Below are 23,486 nucleotides of genomic sequence, written 5' to 3'. Positions count from 1 at the left end.
GAAATGCAAATCAAAACAACTCTGAGGTACCACCTCACACCTAGCAGATTGGCTAAAATGAAAGAAGGGGAGAGTAATGAATGTTGGAGGGGATGTGGCAAAATTGGGACATTAATGCATTGCTGGTGGAGCTGTGAACTGATCCAGCCATTCTGGCTGGCAATTTGGAATCATGCTCAAAGGGCTATAAAAGAATGCCTGCCCTTTGACCCAGCCATACCATTGTTGGGTTTGTACCCTAAAGAGATCATAGATAAACAGACATGTACAAAAATATTTATAGCTGTGCTTTTTGTGGTGGCAAAATACTGGAAAAGGAGGGTATGTCCTTCAATTGGGGAATGGCTGAACAAACTGTGGTATATGTGGGTGATGGAATACTATTGTGCTAAAAGGAATAATAAACTGGAGGAGTTCCAGGCGAACTGGAGAGACCTCCGGGATCTGATGCAGAGCAAAAGGAGCAGAGCCAAAAGAACATTGTACACAGAGACTGATATACTGTGGTAAAATTGAATGTAATGGGCTTCTGTACCAGCAGCAATGCAATGACCCAGGACAATTCTGAGGGATTTATGGTAAAGAATGCTACCCACATTCAGAGGAAGGACTGCAGGAGAGGAAACATATAAGAAAAGCAACTGCTTGAACGCATGGGTCGGGGCGGACATGATTGAGGGTGTGGACTCGAAACTACCACACCAATGCAACCACCAACAATTGGGAAATTGGTCTTGATCAAGGACACATGACAAAACCAGTGTAAAAGTGCGTCGGCCATGGGTGGGGGGAGTGCGGGGGGTGAAGGGGAAAATAGGAGCATGAAACATGTAACCATGTTAAAAATGATTATTAATAAATGTCAAAAAAAATGTAATGTAAAAATGGAATGATAGATGCCTTCAACTGTTGTCTGTAAAAAATATTTATGTAGAAATGCAACTTACAGTCACTTTACTTATTTTTTTCTCTTCTCTTCTCTCACCACTTGCCAAACTTCAGATAATTTCTATCCTTCTCTTATCTCTTCACTGTCTCATATAGAAGGTGGAACCTTATCTAGGTCTTGAAGGAAGACATGGATTTCGACAGTCAGAGATAAGAAGTGAAGCCATTATACACAAAGGACTTGCATCCAAGAGTAGTGGCAGAAGATGGTAGGATGAGGTTGGGGAACAACTAGTCCTTTGTGTACTCATGTACTGTCATTGGAGGAAAATGGCTACTATAGGAGATGCCTTGATAGTGAGTGAAAAGTAGTGTAAAAGATATTATTACAAAAAGGAAGTAGGCCAATCAGAGTAGAATTGAGACTACTGTCTATCTACCAATGAACTACCAATGAACAGTTGGAGATCATTGAAAATACTATATTATGCCCCATATGCAATCTAGTCTTCTTATTCATTTGGAGTCCTGGAAGGTGTCCATTTGCAGTATCTGACCAAGTTACACAGATGTGACTCCCTTTCTAATCTCTATGATAAACTGTGCAATAAGTATTTTTCAATCACTTTAATTTTCTAGTATGAACAATTTTTTTCCCACATGACTATATATTTCACTAAGGGAATGCTCTAAAGTGTGATGGTAGTCAGGTAAGTGAGGGTCATGAAGAACCTCCCCATCAAAAGGAAATCCTTTTGTTTATCCTTTGTGCATTCCATTTTTCATAACAACATGGAAAGCCTTTGGTGAAAATATATCTTAAACTGAGAGCTTCAGAGATATGTCTTTAATCCTGTGTTGTTCAACTGTTTTGTCAATAACTCGGATTCATGCATAGATAGCATGCTTATCCAATTTACAAATGACATCGGATTGAGAAGAGTTAACATGTTGACCAACAGAATGAATATTCCAAAGTGCCATATCAGGGTAGAAGAATCAATTGACTCTAATAAGATTAAATTTAATTGGGGTAAATGTAAAATTTTATACTAGGGTATGAAATATCAGCTTTACAAATACAGAAATGGAGAAATATGACTACATAATCTGGGCAATCATTTTAGAAAGAATATAGGAGATTTTAGTGAACTTTAAACTCTATATTAGCCAACAGTTTGACACAGTAGTAAAAAAAAATCCCCTCAAAATTGAACTGCATTATAAAAGCATAGAGTCTATATATTTTTTAAATTTTTTAATTTTTTTAAACCCTTACCTTCTGCCTTAGAATCAATATGTAGTATTGATTCTAAGACAGAAGAGTGGTATGGTAATGGCTAGGCAATGGGGGTTAAGTGACTTGCCCAGGGTCATACAGCTGGGAAGTGTCTGAGGCCAGATTTGAACCCAGGACCTCCCGTCTCTAGGCCTGGCTCTCAATCCACTGAGGTACCCAGCTGCCCCCTATAGAGTCTATAAATAGATATGCAATTATAAAGTTATTCTCCTCAGGGGGGACTATGTTATTGCTGTGAATTTGGACTTGAATTTGACCCTAATTTAGAACAGAAAACTACCTCCCAGAATCCAGAAGGCCCCATGAAGATGCCTGCAGAGACCACACACTGCACCAGAAGATCCAGAGTGAACTTTGAGACGTGACAAATTTTAACTTTGGGGGGGAGGGGTTGAACATATTTATTTTGAATAGACACTTTTATGCCAGAAAGGGGATTGCCCCCTAAATGGCCTTTTTCAATGCACCAAACATTGGTTTTGTTCTTTCTCCCTTTTATTTCCCTTTTATCTCCTAATTATTGTAAACTTTAATTTGATTATTTTTCATGATCCATTGAGAAGACTGGTCTCCCAAAGGATCACAGGGGGAATGTAAAGTTGAAATGACCTTGTACCCCTTTAAACTGCATTAACCAAACTCACTTTCACCATACCCATAATTCCTTAAGCCTTTTCCTATTGGTTGTTGGTTTTCACGGGCTGTATTGTGTAATGCAGGATTGATGCAAGATCTCTTGCATTTGCAAAATCACCAGAGGCAATCCTGGCAGTTAGGGGAACGGAACTTTGACCCAGCAAGTCCCTGGTCTCAAGACCTGACCTTTGGAGGTGGCTCTATAAATATCTCTGGAGAACCAACCTGGGGGTTCTGATTTCCTTGACCTCACCCATATATCCAGCTACCCCCTGGACTTCCCCTTGGGGCCCTGGGAGGTGGGATTTGGTGGGTTGTGGAATATGAGCAGGAATTAGTTAAGTTAGCCTACCCAGGACACCCCTAAATCAAGTTATTACCCTCATTTGTCAAACTGGTAGACCACTCTACATCAGGGCAGTGGATTTATCCATGGCTGAGGGGCTGGTTCCCTCAGCCTGATCTTATCTTCTGAGGCCCTCTGCCAGCACTGGCCATTCACCCATAGCAACAGCTTTTCCAGACCCTAACCCTCCTCCCTCAGTTTATCCTAGTTTTTAAATAAACCCCTTGGCCTGATTCTGAGAGTTTCAGTGTTTCATTTATAACATCAACTAGGGCCAGGGGCTGTGGAGAAGGAGGATAGTTACCACTAGTCTCCAGAGGGGTTAGACAAGTCATCCATCTTGCTCAGGAAGTAAACTAGGTTTACTTCCTGTTGGCTTCCAGTTTCTCACCAGCAGGAAGGGACTCCTCACTCCTCACCTTAAAGGAGCCTGCTGGACAGCAGGGAGACTGACTGGCCATCTCTGTTCAGGACCTCACATCCCTGGCTGTCCCAAATCAACAAATAGTGAAGTTGTAGGCTCCCTGGCCCAGGAGACTTACTGGTACCACCAGCTTCCCTATTATCAGCCTGTTTAGCCTCTTATTACAGTTAGTGAGCACAGTTAGGTTAACAACCTACAGAAATACTCAGAATGGGATTTGCTAGGGTGCTATTTATAATCTCCAGTTCCTCAGTGCTGATTTGGTCTGTTATGCAAGAAGCCTTAGATTTTTGATTCCACAAAGTGCCAAAGTTTATTCACCACTTACTTGAGATCTATGATTACTACAAGTGATGTACTATAACATTGGCAGAATTCATTTGCTTCATCCCTACAGCTATGGCTCTGATTTTTGTGGTTGTACAGTCCCTAATTGTATTGAAGAGGGTGCTTTGTCACCTGTGGCAAATCTTTGGCTCTACCTTTGTAACAAAACCTGACTCTCGCTCACTGGAAATGATGGAAAACGTGAAACTTCTTTTTCAAGTTCTTAAACAGATTAGGGAAGGGAAAGAGTTAGATGAACATACAATCTTCCAGTTGGAGATTGTAGAAACTAAATATCTAGGGACTACCAAATCAGATAAGAAACCACAGGCTATTAAGGACACCCAAACACTAACCGTTGAACCAACTGCTGAGACCACTATTTCTGTACTTCCCATCATAGACAGGACCAATCTACAACCTGGGGAGGGTATTGTCCATGTTAAATCCTATAAGGCCTTTACCCCAAATGATCTTGAAGTATTGAGGAGACACTTCCCAAGTTCTTCCTCTCCCCCTTCAAGAGTATTAAAGAAATGAATCACAACTTTACATTCTTTAACCCCAGTTTCGATGATATGGAGTTTCTTTTGGGGGAATTTTTTTTTTTGAAATGGGAGTTTTGGCGAGGTCACAGGGTCTTTGGCACCAGAGGAGGCATGGTGAAGGGTGAGTTGGGAATCCTTTCCTGCATTTTAATAAATCCTTATAAATATCATACTTTGGAGGCATTGAATATTAATTTTAAAACTTACACAATAATCAACTTGTACTCTACCTGGCCAGAAAATGTTAGGAGCATTGGGTTTAACTCTGGATGACACATTTTTGAATCCTTGACAACCTAGGGTGGGTACAGAGGGAAGAGAACAAGAAAGGGGGAAAAGGAATGGGGGCAATATATACCATAACATACTAAAGGTCCACTGAAGAGACTGATAAGGTATAGCCTGAAGAAGAGATTTAAAGAGGTTATGATAAGTACTGCCAGGCAATTGAAAGGCTGGCATTTGGAAGAGGGATTAGGCTTGTAGTACTGAACAGAAGCAGCAGATATGTAGATTTCAAATGAATATAAGTAAAAGGACTTCTAACAAGCAGAACTTTTTCACAGAGGAATATGCTGATTCATAAGCCACCTATGGAGTTCATCAAGGAGAAGGCTTAGGAATTTCAAAGAAGGATTCATGTTTTAGATCAGTGGTTCCCAAACTTTTTTGGCCTACCAACCCCTTTCCAGAAAAAATATTACTTAGCCCCCTGGAAATTAATTTTAAAAAAATTTTTAATAGCAATTAATAGGAAAGATAAATGCACCTGTGGCCATCACTGCCCCCCTGGATTACTGCAGCACCCACCAGAGGGTGGTAGCACCCACTTTGGGAATCACTGTTTTAGATAAAGCTTAGGCTACATTACCTTTAAGATCCCTTCCATATCTGAGATTCTGTGGTTTTGATAGTTGTGTTTTTTTCAATATTTAGAAACTTATTAAGAAAAGATTTAAAGAGGATTTTTAAATAATGCAAAATCTCCAAAGACATTACAATGGATAAACCTCTTTCTCCTTAAGTTACAGCTTCTCTCATGTGAAATATTTTATCATTTATAGAAGATTCATCACTTTATAATAAATTATAAAAAGGTGTGTGAATAATTATATTCATTTAATGGAAGAAAAACACAATTTAGTGCTTAAACAAAATTTTTTGAGAACTCTTCAAATTTGTGGTAAAAATATATTATTTATAGGTCCATCTTTGATCCCTTAATCTTTCTTACCCTGTATATCCAGTCAGTAGCTAAGCCTCCACCTTTTTTTAAAACAGTATCTCTTGTACCATTCTCCATCTTTATATACAGGACCAACATTATACTTTAGGTCCTCATCACTTCTAGCATGGACTACATAGACTATTACAACTGCCTCTTATTGGTTTCCCTGCCTCAAACTTTTCCTTATTCTAATCCATTCTCCTCACAGCTGCAAAGGAGATTTTTCCTAAAACAAAGGTCCAAGCATAACACTCAACCTAACAAATTCCAATGGCCCTGGATTACCTCTAGGATCAACTAAAAATTCCTCTGTTTAGTATTCAACCATAATTTGTTCCCAGCTTACCTTTCTAATCCTATACAGATGGCCCTTATGCCAAGAACCTGTCTAATCAAGTTCAATGTTGAGATGAAATGAGACACTTGTAAGTCATTGGAAAATTTACAAAAGGAGGTTAACCTTGCCCAAACACAACAAGGGTATTAATGAGGATATAGTGGTACTTAAATTCTCTGGAGGTGGCCTTCTTCATCTCCTTATGGAACTATATCTATTAAAAAAAATAGGGTTTGGTGGCAACTTTAGTCTTCAGACATACACTGGCATGCTCTCTCTCCCTTCAAGAAGCCTGATTCCATGTAAGAGGGACTTTTAAATGCTCTTATATGAATGGGAAGTTGAATCAAGAGAGATAAGGGCCAGTCAAGTCCTAGGGATATCTTTGTGACTCCTATTTTTACCTACCACCTTAGTAAATATTACTTAATAAAAAGTTAATTGTCAGGCAAACTAATTTTTATCAATTGACAATGATAATAGGAATTATACCAGTGGGGCCTCCATGAATTACACTGCAGAATTAGAAAAAAATACCCGCAGTCCTTCAGTGCCCTGATGGGAGATGTAGACAGCTTTCCCCCGAGGACTTACTCTATTAATGTGAATGGGACTTGGAATATAAACCAGACCAGTATATGATTTATACATGAAAACTTAAGTACCACTATCTCCATGAAGTTTTCTTTACTCTCTCTGCCTGCTAGTACCACTTTTCTACCAAAATTATGTTGTATTTATTTTATGCATACTTTTATATTCATATGTTGTCTCTACTAACAAAATGTAAGCACTTTGAAAGTTATTTTTCTCTTTAAGTGAATGAATTGAAATAAACTTATTAAACATCAACTACATACCAAAACACTGTACTAAATGCTAACATACAAATACAAATTGAACATGGTCCATTACATCAGGGAGTTTACCTGCTAATAGGAAGAGACAAATAGTATTGGTTTGGAATGTTACCAAAATGGTGAGTGGAGCCACTGCGAAATGGACTAACATCCTTTTTCCAGGAACATTCACAGCATGATTTGATTATGGTACCAGAAATGGAAAAGGCAGATGACAGTTAAGGAAGCAAGGAAATTAGTAAGGTGGCCATGTAGTGAAGTGAAGAATGGACATAGTGGGCAATCATAGAGAGAATCTAGCAATTATCATACCCTAAGGCAAGAAGTTCCAGGAATAAAAAGTTATCTTGAATTTTGAAAATTTTTGCCTCTCTAGGACCTAGTACAGTGCCTAACACCAAACGAATAAATGTATATTGATTGCCTGATTGAAATATGGAGTTCTTTCATTAACTTATTGAGGTATTTTTTACCTTTTGATTAAAAGTATTTATGATTTGGATGCTATAAATTTGAAAATAAATAAGTAAGGAGAGACTTGAAAAGAAAATTAACAGCTTAGCCAAAGAGGTGCAAAACTTTAGCCAAGTATCAGACTTTTTGAAAATTAGATTGGACCAAACAAAAGTTAATGACTCTATTAGAACAAAGTCAAAAAAATTTTTAAATAGGAGAAAATATATCTCATATAAATATAACTGACCTGGAAAAACATTAAGGAGAAATAATTTAGGAATCACTGGACTACCTGAAAGTCATGAAAAAAAAAAAGAAATCAGGAAAGAACACTATCTAGATGCCTAGGAATCAGAGGTCAAAGTGAAATTAGAATTTGCCAAATACTAACTGAAAGAAATTCCAAATGAAGACACCAAGAAACATGGTAAGCAAAATGCAAAGCTCTCAGGTCAAAGAAAAAAAATACCACAAGGACCTAGGAAAAAAGTATTCAAAAGTATCATATAATACTTAGCAGCTACAACCATGAAGAAATGGAAAGCATGGGATATAAGAAAAAGAAACAACAGTTGATTTGCAAGAAGCACTCATCCAGAAAAATAGAATATTATATTAGAGGTTAGAAGGAGTGAACCTTTAATGAAATGAAGAACTTTTAAGTATTCATGATGAAAAGACTGCAATTGAGTGGAAACTTTGAAATATAAAAATAAAAAAGTAACATTAAGTGACCAAACAGGAAAATAATTTATAAATATAAAGTGCTTACATTCTAATATGAGAAATAATATGCATCCCATAGGAAAAGTGAGGGTAGCTAGTGGCATAGGAAACAGAGTGCTAAGCCTGGAATCAAGAAGATTTTTCTTCCTGAATTCAAATCTAGACTCAGATGCTTACTAGCTGCGTGACACTGGGCAATTTACTTAACCCTGTTGGCCTAATTTCCTCATCTGTAAACTAAGCTGGAGAAGGAAAGGGAAAACCGCTTTAGTATTTCTGCCAAAATAATCCTGAAATGGCACAAGAAGAGTCAGACAGGATAGAACAGACTGAGCAACAATAATAACAAGAACAATAAAGAATTAAGGGGAGATAGAGGAAGACAAATTAGAGGAAGGGCCAGGGAAAAATTTTGTTATTTTTTTATGATATTCAAAAAAAGGAAAGGGAAAAGAGAAAGGATATGTAACTAATGAAAAAGAAAGGAGTAAGGGTTGTCTTTTTATTTCTCAAAATCAGGAAATTGAAGTAGAAGTCTATACAAATGATGAAGAGGAAGAGATAACTATCATTTGAACCTAATTTTCATTTGAACTAGTCAAAAAAGGGAGATCAAATACAGACATAAAATGGTAGAAAAATAAATTGAATTCAACAGAGAAAAAAGAGATAAATGGAGAGAAAAGGGGAAGAACAATAGGAAGATTACATCTAGGGAAGGATTGCAAGACAAACCTTAATTCAAAAAAAGAATCATGAAGATAAGTTCAAGAACAAAGAACAGGGAGATAAGAACTTGTGATTAGCATTTGGATGAAGAATAGAAGAGGGTCAGAGAAGTAGAAGCTGTTAAGCATGCTCCTGTGCCATCCTTCTGTTCTTCTCTGTAAAAATGGGATTGTAAACAAAGAGAGAAAGAATGTAAGAGAATAGCTTGAAGAGAAATATATAAATTTAAAAGGCTTTTACCCAGGAAAATGTGAAGTAGTTTAGAAGAGAAGTGAAATGGTTAATTTTGGGGAAAACCTTTACAGTATGTTTCTCTGATAAAGATCTAATTTCTAAGATATACAAGGAGCTGATTCTAATAAAAATGAAAACCAATTCCCAAATGATAAATGATCAAATTGCTAGCTCTTCAGGGCAAGACATCAAGTTCTTTAGAATTATAACATAAAAAATATGTAAATAAAAAATATTCCAAATACTTTATAATTAGAGAAATGCAGATTAAATCAATTCTGAGATTTTACATAGCCTATCAGATTGGCAAAGTAGATTAAAAAGTGAAAAATGGAAATCTTGGAGAGGAAAACAGAAAACAAGAATTAGAAATTGGCACAGACATTCTGGAAAACAATTCAGAACTATAACCCAAAAGTTCCTAAATTGTGTATAACCTTTCAAAGATTAATACAACTATTAGGTCTATATCCCAAAAAGATCAAAGAAAGGAAAATCTTATATGTATTTTAAGAATTATAGCAGCATTTTTATGATGGCAAAAAAAAAACCCTGGAAACTTAGGAGGGTGAACATCATTTGGGAAATGGCTAAACAAATTACTGTATTAAAATGTAAAGAAATACTATAAGGATTTAAGAAATAAAGAAAAGGATGGTTTCAGAGAAAAGTTAGGAAAGACATATGAACTAATTCAGAGTGAAGAGAGTAGAAACTGAACAATTTATATTATAAAATCAATATTGTATAAACAAATATTTTTCAAAAACTAAACAACTTTGATCAACACAATTATGAATTATGATATCAGAAGACTGATGATGAATGCTGTTCCTATTCCTGACAAAGAGATGATGGACAAATATACAGAAGAGAAGTTTAAATGATAAAAGAATAAGCATTTATAGAGCAAGCACTATACTAACCACTTTTTTCTGATATTATCTCTTTTGATCCTCATAACAATGCTGAGAAGTAGTTGTTGTTATTATCCCTATATTACAGTTGAGGAAACAGGCATATAGACATTAGGTGACTTACCCAGAGATAATATAGCTATTAAGTATATAAATCTCAATTTGAACTCAGATCTTCCTGATTCCAAGTATAGTACTTTATCCATTCTATCATCTAGCTACCAGAATTTCTTTGAACCTGGCCAAGAAAAGAATTTGTTTTGTTGGACTATTCTTCTTGTTACAAAGATTTTATTTTTCTCCTTTCTAGAAGGAATGATAAAAGGGAGAAAATACTGTATAATTTTAAAATTTTAATTTAAAAAGAAAAGCTAGAATTTAGTTTAAAGGGATATGTTGAAGAAATCTACCCTCCAGGTGTTTTAGCTGTTGTATGACTTATTTTATCTTATTTAGCTATGAAGCATTAGGAACTTTCCATAAGTAGTATTTCATGTAGCTTATTAGCATGTTCTAAAATCCCCTTGTTATATGTGAACACATTTTATTTAGTCATCTGCTTATTTTTTAAATGCTCCTTTCTATGCATTTTTATTTCTGTGAAAAGACAATAATTTGGCATAGATACAATTAATCAAGAACAAATGAAGAACAAATTAAAAACTATTGTAATAGAAAATATTTACAAATTGGAAAATTAGTGAAGCAAGCAACTGATTAACAACCCTTCCAATCATGTGTTCAGAAAAATATATATTTTTCTTAATTTCTTAAGCCTCTTAGTTGAGTTTTAAGCTAGTTGCTTATCATACAATTCTGCAATCTTGAAGTCCCTTCAGGGAATTAGATAGCTGTGATCTGCTATGTGCCTCAAGGCAAACCTCAAGTATTTCAAGGTTCATTAAGTAAGAAATTTAAACCAATAACATAGAGAATAGAAGAAGATAGAGAAATTGCCTCGTTTTATTATTTTTAGAATTAAATTAAAGTAAGGAATATCAATTCCAAAACTGCCCATATTCCTTCTTTAGGCAAATTAATATAATTATCCAATGTCATATGTAGGTTTTCAAGAAGAGTGATATCATAGGTCACAAATTTTGTCAATTTTAAACTTTTAGCACATAGAGTCAAACATTTACACTCTATATATAATTTAAATGATTATACGACTTATGCAGTTACCTTCACCATTTGTCGATACTGTTTTCTCCCCAAGTAGCCTCTCCACCATTTCTGTATAATAGTCATCATTTTATTTAAATACCTGAAATGTTAATTACAAGATGATTTCACTTTTTAACATTTTCAATATTTGGGGGAAAACTCATTGTTGAAATTGTCATTTCCCAAATATTTGCATAATATTGACAGTAAGAGATGGTTAGAGTCATCTCTGGTATGGAAACCAATTATTTCTTCAAAGATGGGAGGATTTGTTTGCTCCCTGTCCCACAGTCTTAGCTCCATAAAGCCAGACCATCGTAGTAGTGACATAGCATTGGTATTACAGGTTTTTAATCCCAACTCCTCTTCAATTCTATCTAAATCCCCTTTCACTATTTAATTTGGAGGAAGAGAACTGGGACAGACAATATGTGTTCATTTATGGATAGAAGAGTTTCTCTTCCTTTGGTAAAATCTTGTGCCTTACATCCAGTGGAATCAGACTTGATTCCAGATAGGAGAATCATAAAATCATAAACGGTCCATTTTAAACCAAGAGTACTAAAGTTAATTAGTTATGCTATACTGTACATTTTAAATGATCATATAAATTATATGACATTACTATCATCATTTGTCAAATATGTTTAAAATCTTTGAAGACATGTTTATAAAAAGAAAATGTCAGTATTCATATTCAAGTCTGTTGACATTTTACCTAGAATACCTATGTATGATAAATACTATAATTAATGTTCCCATTCTTATCCAAAACTCAGACTGTTGGTTTGTCCCACTGAGTTTTCAACTTCTGGAAGTTAATGGATTATCCCACATCTATTAGTTCACCTATTGTCCATCATTCTGGCTATATCACCAACCCAACAGAAACAGACTATCTCTACTAAATTTGTCATTTGTCAACTTCTGGACTTCTTCATTATGTTAAATTAATATGCTTAGTTCTTTCAAAATAAATATTTCAGCATTATGTATTGTTTTTCTAAAAATATTATTTTAAATTTTTCTTGCATAATAATTTTAAATGTTTAACAAAAGCAAATAATTGAACATTTTCAAGGAAATATACTATATGTACATATATATATATATGTATATATATATGAACTTTGAATGAAAAAAAACAACAATATACCTGATATAAGCCCGTACTCGACATCCTCGAAACCAGCTCTGTATTTTGACTGCTGCCTTATATTCCTTTTTTCTATATCCATCTACAGTCCTGAAAACATTGTTTTAAAAAGCATTCTGTAAGTTGCATTTCAGTTCTGTTGCAAAGTCAGTCTGTTAAACTTAATATTTACCTTTTTCATTAAGATAACTGTAAATCAAATGTCATTTTTAATAAAATTAAACCCTAAGTAAAGAAAGCATTTCAAATATCATAAGCTACATTTCAAAATGAACCTTTTTCTAAGAGGGCATCTACTTTTAATGACTATTTTTTTCCTTTTTATAATCACCTATTTTGCAACTAATTGGTGAATATTTTGTTATGTAATAGAAAGGAATACATATATTTTTTTAACCCTTACCTTCCTTCTTGGAGTCAATACTATGTAAAGGGAGGCAATGGGGGTCAAGTGACTTGCCCAGAGTCACACAGCTGGGATGTGGCTGAGGTCAGGTTTGAACCTAGGACCTCCCAGTCTCTAGGCCTAGCTCTCAATCCACTGAGCTACCCAGCTGCCCCCAAGAATACATATTTATGATTCTTTTAGAATATTAACATAGAAGCAATCAGGAAAAATTATTTAACCCAAAATATATTGATTTTATTGTTTAATTCCTGTAAACATAATGTGAAAATGCATTTTTCATTTAAGTAACCAAGTCAATTATTCCTAAGTAAAATAAATCCATTATATAATGTCAGTCTAAATATAGAAAAGGCCTTCAGAAAGGCCACTGAAGTTATATGAGGAAGTCATGCTCTGATACTTGTAAAAGATATATTTAGTAATTATATTTTATTAGAGCTGGAAAATTTAATTGAAGAAAGTTTAATTGAGGCAAATTTCTAAATTTTATTCACTTCCAACATGCATTACTTGAGCAAATTTTATAAAATTGTCCTGGCCACAACACAGTAAACTAAGAGATAATTCCTATGCTCTGCCAAATAATTCTCCCCTCCAAATGTCCATCAAAAATTAATTATTTCCTTCCAGATAGCTATTCTCCAATTTTGAGAAGGTAAGAAATGTCAGAAAGTTGTAAAGAATGCTTACTCCATTTCCACCTACCTTCTTCTCACACACACATGCCAAGACTTTTCAATATTTTCTTTAAAATTCTTGTTCTATTTATATTGAACACCCAAGAAAAGTGATTGTGAATCCAACAAGATTTAAAAAGACTTTATTCAGTTGAGTGGAAACAATAAAATAAATGCTGATTCCAAATTCAACTTTTAATCACTATGGGACAAAGCAGTCTCGTTTTAGCAAAAAACAATAATAAAGCAATCTAGCAGCCTGGATTTTTGATGATTTGACCCACAGGGTAAATCTCATTTGTTCATTAATGCTCCTCACCTCCAGTCTACATTAAACTGGTGATAGAGTAATTCATAAACTAATTGAGTTTACTGATGGGATCTTAGAGCTCATGGGAAAAGAGCTTTTGGTCCATAGGAAGACAAGGAGACCAAAAACTTTTAACCACCTTGAGCTAGATTTCTCAATTTTCATCCTTCAAATGTGACCCCTGGTATCAGACTAAGAACTTCAGAGAATTTGATTACATATATACCTTCTAAATTTTTCACTAAATCCTTGAGATCTACTCCTGTGTTTTAAATCTACTGGCTACTTTAGCCTAAATGATACCTGGAGTCTGAAAAGGGAGAAGCCTCACATAATCAGAAGGAAGATTCTTTAAGAAATATAGTTCTGGGCTTCTGGGTTAAGATGGTGGCAGAGTAAAAAGTGGTTGCTTGACCTCTCCTAACCCACACATATAGGACTCCTCAAGAAGACAAAAAAACAAATCCCGACAAATGAAGGGACCACACAACAGGGCACAGCATTGAAGGTACGTGGAATCAGGGCACTTCCATGCTATAAAGGGGTGAAACAGCTCTCATTAAAACCGAGCTGAGCAACCACCTCCCCCCACACCACCTACAGTGCCAAAGCCAGCACACAAGAGCTAGAGTGAGCTTAGGGGATCCATTAAGTCCTTGGCAGCTCACCAGGACCTGTTCTTAAGAGTAGCAAGACTTAAGACCCCAAGAGGCTAAAGAACGAGCAGACTTTGAACACAGACCCTGAACGCAAGCACGGTCTCAGCTGCAGATGTGGATTTTGAGCACAGGTATGGACCTTGAGTGGGGGACCCAGTGCAGAGGGGTGTATGACTGTAGAAGCAAAGCCCTGAGACTGTTAAAGGAGCTTTGGGCAGAAGAACAAGCAAGGGGACCATCAGGAGGCTTGACTCTGAGAACAACTAGACCTGAGACCCTCAGGAGCCCAAAGAGTGCAGACAGACCCCAGGCGTGAAGATAAAGCTGAGAGGGAGCTGGGCTAACAATGGCAAGCCAGAGACAAGAACCCCAGAAGAGAAAGATCAAGAAGAAATCTTTAACACTCGACAACTTTTACACAGAAAAAATCCAGAAAACAGAGCAAACAGCAGAGGAGAACAAAAAAGTAATGATATCCAAACCTTCCCAAATAAATGAAAACTGGTCACAAGCTTTGAAGAGTTCAAATCTGAGATTATGAGAAAGATGGAAGGGATCTGGCAAGAAAATAACAGTTTAAAAGGCAGAATTTCACAATTAGAGAGTGAGGCTCAGAAATCAAATCAATTGATAAGCAAATTGAAAACCAGAAATGACCAGCTGGAAGCTTTGAAGAACCAAACAGAGCAGATTCAAAAGGAAAACCAAAAGATTATAGCCAAAAACCAGTCTCTAAAGACAAGAATTTGGCAAGTAGAAGCCAATGATCTCTCAAGAAAAACAAGAACAAATAAAGCAAAGTCAAAAGACTGATAAAATAGAAGGAAACATGAAATATCTCACTGAGAAATTGACAGATCAAGAAAACAGGTCTAGAAGAGATAATTTGAGAATCATTGGTCTTCCTGAAAAAGCAGAAGTTGATAGAAATTTGGACTCCATACTAAAGGAAATTATTCAGCAAAATTGCCCTGAAGTTCTACAACAAGAGGGCAATATAGACATTGAAAGGATCCATAGATCGCCCTCTACACTAAACCCTGAAAAGACAATCTCCAGGAATATAATAGCCAAATTCAAGAGCTTCCAAGTAAAAGAAAAAATTTTACAAGAAGCCAGAAAGAGACAATTCAGATATCGAGGAGCACCAATCAGGATCACACAGTATCTGGTAGCCTCCACACTAAAAGACCTCAAGGCTTGGAATATGATATTCAGAAAGGCAAGAGAACTGGGTCTGCAACCAAGGAACACCTATGCATCAAAACTGACTATATACTTCTAGGGGAAAGTATGGTCATTCAACAAGATAGAAGATTTCCAAGTATTTGCACATAAAAGACCAGGAATAAATGGAAAGTTTGATATCCAACCACAAAAACCAAGAGAAACATGAAAAGGTAAATAAGAAACAGAGGGGAAAGAAAGAAAACTCGTATTTTTTAAATTTGCCTCTTTAAGGGCTTCAATAACATCTAATTATTTGTATTCCTATATGGAGAAATGTTATGTGTAATTCTCTGTAGTGAACTCTATTCACTATTATAGTATCCACTATTGTAGTAATTAGAAAAATTATTCACAGGGAGAGGCTGGAGTACTAAATGGTCTAAGATGATAAGGGGGTGGGTGGGAAAGAGGGGGGTGAATAGTAAAGGACACCAAGAGAAACTTGAATGAATTAGAAAAATAGGGTATTCTATTACACACAAAGAGGGCATGGGAATGGGGAGGGGATGAATACTATTATAAGAAGGAGAGGAAGAAAGCATTAAGAGGTAATATTTAAACCTTACTCTCAGTGTAATTAACCCTGAGAGGGAAGAATAGATATATCCATTAAGATATAGAACTCTATCTAAACCTAGTGAGAAAGTCAGAAGGCATAAAACAAGGGGAGCAGAGGAGTGGGGAGGTCAAAAAAGAGAGGGGAGGAGAAGGGAGAGGGAATTCATTAGGCCTTAAAAATAAAAAGAGGGGAATAATAAGGAAAGGGGTAGAAAAGGTAGTAAATCAAGGGAGGGGACAAGGGTTACTGGTTTAAAACAAATCACTGGTTTAAAAGGAAATAGCCTAAGATGAAGGGGTAGAATTAAGAGAGGATACCAAAATGTTGGGGAATACACAACTGATAATTATTACTCTGAATGTGAATGGGATGATTCATTATACTAAATTAAAAAGCTTTTGTACAAACAAAAACAATGTAGCCAAAATCAGAAGGGAAACAACAAATTGGGAAAAAATCTTTATAAGAAAAACTCTGACAGGGGTCTAATTACTCAAATATATGAGGAGTTAAATCAATTGTATAAAAAATGAAGCCATTCCCCAATTGATAAATGGGCAAGGGACATGAATAGGCAATTTTCACATAAAGAAATAAAAACTATCAATAAGCACATGAGAAAGTGTTCTAAATCTCTAATAATTAGAGAAATCCAAATCAAAACAATGCTGAGGTATCACCTCACACCTAGCAGATTGGCTAAAATGATAGTAGGGGAGAATAATGAATGTTGGAGGGGATGTGGCCAAATTGGGACATTAAAGCATTGCTGGTGGAGTTGTGAACTGATCCAACCATTCTGGGTGGCAATTTGGAACTACACTCAAAGGGCTATAAAATATTGCCTGCCCTTTGATCCAGCTATACCATTGTTGGGTGTGTACACCAAAGAGATCATAGATAAACAGACTTGTACAAAAATATTCATAGCCGTGATTTTTGTGGTGGCAAAAAACTGGAAAACGAGGGTATGTCCTTCTATTGGGGAATGGATGAACAAACTGTGGTATATGCTGGTGATGGAATATTATTGTGCTAAAAGGAATAATAAACTGGAGGAATTCCATGTGAACTGGAAAGACCTCCAGGAATTGATGCAGAGTGAAAAGAGCAGAGCCAGAAGAACACTGTACACAGAGGCCAATACACTGTGGTAAAATAGAATGTAATGGACTTCTGTACTAGAAGCAATGCAATGACCCAGAACAATTCTGAGGGATTTGTGGAAAAGAACACTACCCACATTCAGAGGAAGAAATACAGGAGAGGAAACACAGAAGAAAAACAACTGCTTTAAAGGGTTGAGGCAGACATGATTGGGGATGTAGACCCGAAACTACCACATGAATGAAACTATCAACAATTTGGAAATAAGTCTTGATTGATGACACAGGTTAAAACCAGGGGAAATGTGTATCAGCTATGGGAGGTAGAGGGGGAGGAGGTTGAGGGTGAAGGGGAACATAAGAACATGAATCATGTAACCATGATAACTTTTCTAAAAAATAAAAAATTATTTAAAAAAAGAAAAAAGAGAGAAGCAAATAAAAAAAAAGTTAGGAGTCTCAGAACAGAGAATTTAGGAGTTGAGAGGGAATGGAGAATAGAGTAAGTCAGAGTTGGAAAGGGTACGTGAATGGAAAATATTAGAACTGAGAATAATCTTAGATGACAGAATGTCAATGATACAATGGATCTTCAAGCAAATAACAAAAAATATCAGAGGTAGAGTGGACTTTAGATGATAAGTCCCAGAATATTTGAGCTGGAAGAAACCTAAGACTATAGAACATAAAATCTCAGATCTGGAAGAGACCTTAGAATATATCACATCAAAGCTGGGAAGGACCTTAGATCACAGAGCACAATGTCAGAAATGGGAAGATTGTAATGGACTTCTCTACTAGCAGCAATACAATGATCCAGGACAATTCTGAGGGACTTATGAGAAAGAATGCTATCCACATTCAGAGAAAGAACGGTGGGAGCAGAAACACAGAAGAAAAACAACTGCTTGAACATATGGGCTGATGGGGATATTATTGGGGATGTAGACACTGAACAATAACTCTAGTCCAACAATCAATAATATGGAATTAGGTCTTGATCCATGATACATGTAAAACCCAGTGGAATTACATGTTGGCTATGGGAGGAGGGTGGAGGGATGTGAGGGAAAGAACATGAATCTTGTAACCATGTAAAAATATTCTAAATTATTTAATCAAATTTAATTAAAAAAATATGTAGCAAGAAGAACAACTGTGCCTGATAGATACAAAGGCTTCTTCTGAAGGTCACATAATTTTGAGGGTAGTGATGCATCAATTTTCAAGATAGCCGAAAGAGGGAAAGAGAAGGATGTATAGGAAAAAATCAAGAATATTATTACTGCAGGAAAAGATAATAAAGAGAATATCAATTATAAAAAAGAAATATAGACCTCTTGCTAATTTAGGAGTATTGTAGCTAGATACATTCTTATTTCAAAATTGCTTCTTTTAGTATGAGTTATTTTCTGAGACTTCTCTTTTTGTCTTTTAAGGGAAATGATTTTTAAAATAGAGAACTTTTTCTTTAGGGTTGTTTTAATTTAATTTTTTAAATTAATTCATAGAGAAGATTATAAAGAATTTTAAAATGCATTAAATTGGATTCAGGAAGCTAGAGGTAAATGGTGATAATTTTATCAAGTACCTACTATGTGCCAGACATTGTGCTAAGCATTGGGGATATAGAAAGAGACAAAAGGCAGTCCTTGCCTTCAAAGAGCTCATATTCTTAGAGGAGACAACAAAGAAATATATACAAATAGGCTCTGTATGAGATAAATGAGAAATAATTAACAGACTAGCTCTGAGATCCTTGACCTTACTGAAATTCTGTGATCTATTATTCTTGGTTAATGACACATACCTGCCTATTTCTTCAACAAATTATTATTGAGCCATCACTCTAAATAGACATTATGCAGAGATTGAAGATAAAAAAGGAATATAAGAAGAAGTTTTTGTTCTTGCAGAATTTACAGTCTAGTAAGGGCAGTGAACACATGTTAGTAACAAGAATAAATCTGATATCATATGAGTAGTAAAAATAAAATTCTATGAAAGTTAATAGAAGGTGGAAATAAATTCCATGTTTACAGATAGAAAGTATAATTTGAGCTGAACCTTGATGAGGCTGATTTTCAGGAGAACCTTAAAAGGCATAGGTAGAGGTGGGGATATTTTAGACAGAGGAAACCATTTTTACAAAAGGCTGTGGAGAGTGGGAAAACATTAGGTTCATTCAATATATGATAAGGAGTTTAGTTTGGTCCAAACTGAGAATTTTCATGGAGGTTATTTAGTGGAAGTTAAGGGTGGGACAAGATTGAAGAAGCTCTTAAATCTCAGGCTAAGGCAATGCAATCTTTTCAGATCTCCCTAATTTTCTTACTATCCCATTTAACACAGTATTTTCCCCCCTTTCCTCATTTTCCATAGCTTATCCTTCCTTAGGCCTCTCATCTGAGAATTTTGTCTCAGATTTTCCTAAAAACACTGAAGTCATTTGCTAAGAGCTCCCTCTTTTGACCTGCTCCTTATCTCATATCATGGATTTCTTCTGACATTATCTCTACTTTTTTCCTTCTGTCTCACATGAAGAGGCAGTTATTCTCTTTTCCAAAACAAAATCTGTCATCTGCACTCTCCTGTATCTGCCATCTCACTTATCTATGTGCTGCTTCCTTAATGCTTGCAAACATGTCCAAGTCTCCTTTAAAAACATTCACTTGATCTATCATTCCCTATTATTAGCTCATATCTCTCTCCTCCTTCTGTGATTAAATTCCTTGAGATAACCACCACTACTTCTTTTTTTCTTTCTTCCTAGCCCTCTACAGTCTGGTTTGAGTTTTTCAAATAAAACCCCTCTCTTCAAAAGCACTGGTTTCTTAATGGACCACTCTAATGGGCCTTTCTTCAGTCCTCATCCCTCTTCATTTCTCATCAGTTCATGATACTGCCCATCACCTTCTTCTACATGATATTCTTCTCTCTATGTTTCCATGATATTATTCAATCCTGATGTCCTCCTGTCTCTCAAAACCTTTTTAAGATTTTCATCAAGATCATGCTCCTTAAGGGTAGATGTCTTCAAGAAGTCTTTCCTAGACTGTCTTCTTTTCTATATGATTTAAATTTGTGATCTCATTATCTTCCATAGATTCAATTATCATGTCTATGTTGATGATTCTCAGATCTACTTTTCCAGTCCTAACTTCTCTCTTAAATTTCAGGTTCACATCCCCAAATGCTTACTAGCCTGCCCATTAGTATTAAGGAGAAGAGTTTGATCAATAGGGTCAAAAGCTGATGAGATTCCAAAAGAGATGACACATAGACATTTTAAATTTAATTCGTCTGAAACCAAACTCATTATTCCACCCCCACCAAAACTGTCTCATTTTCTCAAGTTCTCTATTATTGTTGAAGGCACCACATTTTCAGACTTACAACCCAATTGTTATAATCTACTCTTTTTTCTCTCTCTAAATCGATTTTCCAGTCTGTTGCTAAGCCTAGTCAACTTTACATTTGTAGCACTTCTCATATATTCCCTCCTTTTCTTTCCTGACATTGTCACCACTCCAGTGCAGGCTTTCATCAACTCACACCCAAACTATAGGAATAGTCTTGTGGCCGGTCTCAGAGCAACAAGTCTCAAACCATTCTAGTTCATTCTCCACTCAGCTGTCAAATTAATCTTCCCAAAATGTAGGTCTGATCTGTTGCCTTTCCCTCCCCTCTGCATTCAATAAGATCCCTGTCTCCTCCAGGATCAAATATAAAAAAATCTTTTTGGATCTTTAATGCTTCAAAACCTTGATCCTCTCACATTTCCATTCATCTCACAATTTACTATCACATATTATGTGACCATGCGACACTGGTTTCACTGCTTTTTTTTTTTTTTTTTTTTTTTTTTTTTTTTTTTTTTTTGGTAGATGATCCGCTATTTCTTAATTGGAGAAATTTTCATTGGAATTATCCCAACTCCAATTCTCCCAATTTTTCCTCCTCCTGTCTGCCTACTAGCTTCCTTAGCTTCTATTGAGACCCAATTAAAATATCCTCCCTTCCATAAAAAACAAATCTCTTCCCAAACTCCATTAATGCTAATGCCTTTCTTTGGCTAATTTTTTTTTTCAATTTAACCTGCATATGACAAGGAGGGTTTTATTCCAAGAATGCAGGGATAGTTCAGTTTAGGAAAACTACTAGCATAAATGACCATGTAAATAACAAAACAAACAAAATTAATATGATTTTCTCAACAGATGCAAAAAAGGTTTTGACAAAATACAAAATCCATTATTAGAAACACTAGAGAAATGGAACATATATGGCAGAACAGAATCACAGAAAGACGGAACTACTCTGAGAATTCTCTCAAAAAAACTTTAGAATAGCTCCTAAAAAAATACTGTAGCGATAAAACCAACAAGGGGACAGAGTGAAGAAATTTTTCCGCAGAAAACAACTTGGAAGGTAGGCAGAGAGGTTCTATTTCAGTTGAACTAAAGCGAGAGTATCTGGAAACAAAACCTGGGTGCAGGCCAACTTTGAGCCATTGAGAATCTGGCTATACCAACTGCAGAGCACCCCATACCCACTTAGAAGTTTGAAGCTCTAATACAAGCCTGCAGTGAGACCCCAAAGCCTAATGCAGGGAAGTCTGTGGCACCTGACCTGTTCAAGTTTAAGGGGGAATCTCAGAGGCCCTGAACAAACCACAAGCCAACAAGAAAATACTGCAAACAGCCAGATAGAAACAATTCAGATATCAAGAGAGCCACAGGACTTATCAACTTATATATTAAAGGATGAGAAGGTTTGGAATACTATATTCTGGAAGGCATAGGAACTAAGTTTACCTACCCAGAACAACTGAATATATTCTTTCAGGTGAAAAAATGGCCATTCAATAAAATAGAAAATGTCCAAGCATTCTTAATAAAAAAAAAATTAAACAGAAAATTTGATGTTCAAATACAAGACCCAAGAGAAGCATAAAAAGGGAAATAAGAAAGATAAATTTGAAGGATTCAATAAGGTAAAACTATTTCTATTTCTACATGGAAATGTGATATTTGTAACTTACAATTTTTATCATTATCTGAGCAGTTAGAAGGAGGATACACAGGCAGGTGGTTCAAGAATTAAGCTATTTAGGATGACATGTTATGCAAAAGAAAAAATCAAAAGGAGAAAAAGAAGAGTGCATTGAGAGGAAATTACCTAAAGAGTTGTGGGAGGAAAAAACTATTAAATTGGAGGGAGGATGAAGGTGGCAATAGGCAATGATTAAACCTTATTTTTATCAGAATTAGCTCTGAGAATGAATAAGAACCTTAATTTGGGGGGTATAGAATCCTATCTTAAACTGTAGAGAAGTAGGAGGTAAATATGACACAGGAAGGGAGTTATATGTGGAAGAACTGGTGAGGTAATTAAAAGCAAAACATTTATGAAGGGGACAAGGTGAAAGGAGAGAGAAGGAATAGGATCAAAAGGGGAAAACAGTTGTACCGGAATACACAGATGGTAATCACAACTGTGAATGTTAATGTGTTGAATTAATTCATTAAATGGAAGCAGATATCAGAGTGGTTTAAAAACCATAACCTTACAATGGATTTAAAAGAGGCAGAGAAACACAAATAGATTAAATGTGAGGGAGTGGAGGAGAATTTATTGTGCTTCAAAGGAAGTAATAAAAAGTAGGAATCACAATCATGATCTCAGATAAAGTTAAAGCAAAAATAGCTCTAAATAAAAGAGATAAGTAAGTTACATCTTGATAAAAGGTACTATAAAAATGAAGTAGTATCAATAATTAATATATATGTGCCAAAAGGTACAGCTTCCAAAATATTAAAGGAGAAATTAAATTAATTTAAGGAGAAAATAGACAGTAAAACTATACTATTGGGGACTTCAACCTTCCCCTCTAAGAACTAGATAAAACTAACAAAAAATAAATTAGAAAGTAAAGGAAGTGAATGAAATTAGATTTAATAAAACTTTGGAGAAAACTGAATGGAGATAAAAAGGAATATTCCTTCTTTTCAGAATCATATGGCACATGCAAAAAAATTAACCATGAACTAGGGCATAAAAATTCTACAACCAAATGCAGAAAAGTAGAACTAATAAATGTATCCTTTTCAGATCATAATGCAATAAAATTATAATAAATGAATTCATGGAAAGACAAATTTTTAAAGATTAATTGGAAACTAAATTATCTAATTCTAAAAATGGGGTAGATAAAAAACAAATTGCAGGAATAATTAATAATTTCATTAAATGGA

At 35.4% G+C, this 23,486-nt stretch overlaps 1 protein-coding gene across 1 annotated transcript in view; it reads right to left on the bottom strand.

Annotated features, from left to right (window-relative positions):
• Positions 1-23,486, bottom strand: part of SPATA17 (spermatogenesis associated 17) — a 273,537-nt gene that overhangs the window by 217,399 nt on the left and 32,652 nt on the right. Inside the window, exons 2-3 of the mRNA XM_044674960.1 lie at positions 12,280-12,369; positions 11,142-11,223 (exon numbers count right to left, since the gene is read on the bottom strand). Coding sequence (XP_044530895.1) covers positions 11,142-11,223; positions 12,280-12,369 — 172 coding nt within the window. The remainder of the gene's footprint in view (positions 1-11,141; positions 11,224-12,279; positions 12,370-23,486) is intronic.

This window comes from Gracilinanus agilis, chromosome 4 (genome assembly GCF_016433145.1).
Source record: "Gracilinanus agilis isolate LMUSP501 chromosome 4, AgileGrace, whole genome shotgun sequence".
Taxonomy (NCBI): Eukaryota; Metazoa; Chordata; class Mammalia; order Didelphimorphia; family Didelphidae; genus Gracilinanus; species Gracilinanus agilis.
This window is presented reverse-complemented; position numbering and strand designations above follow the sequence as displayed.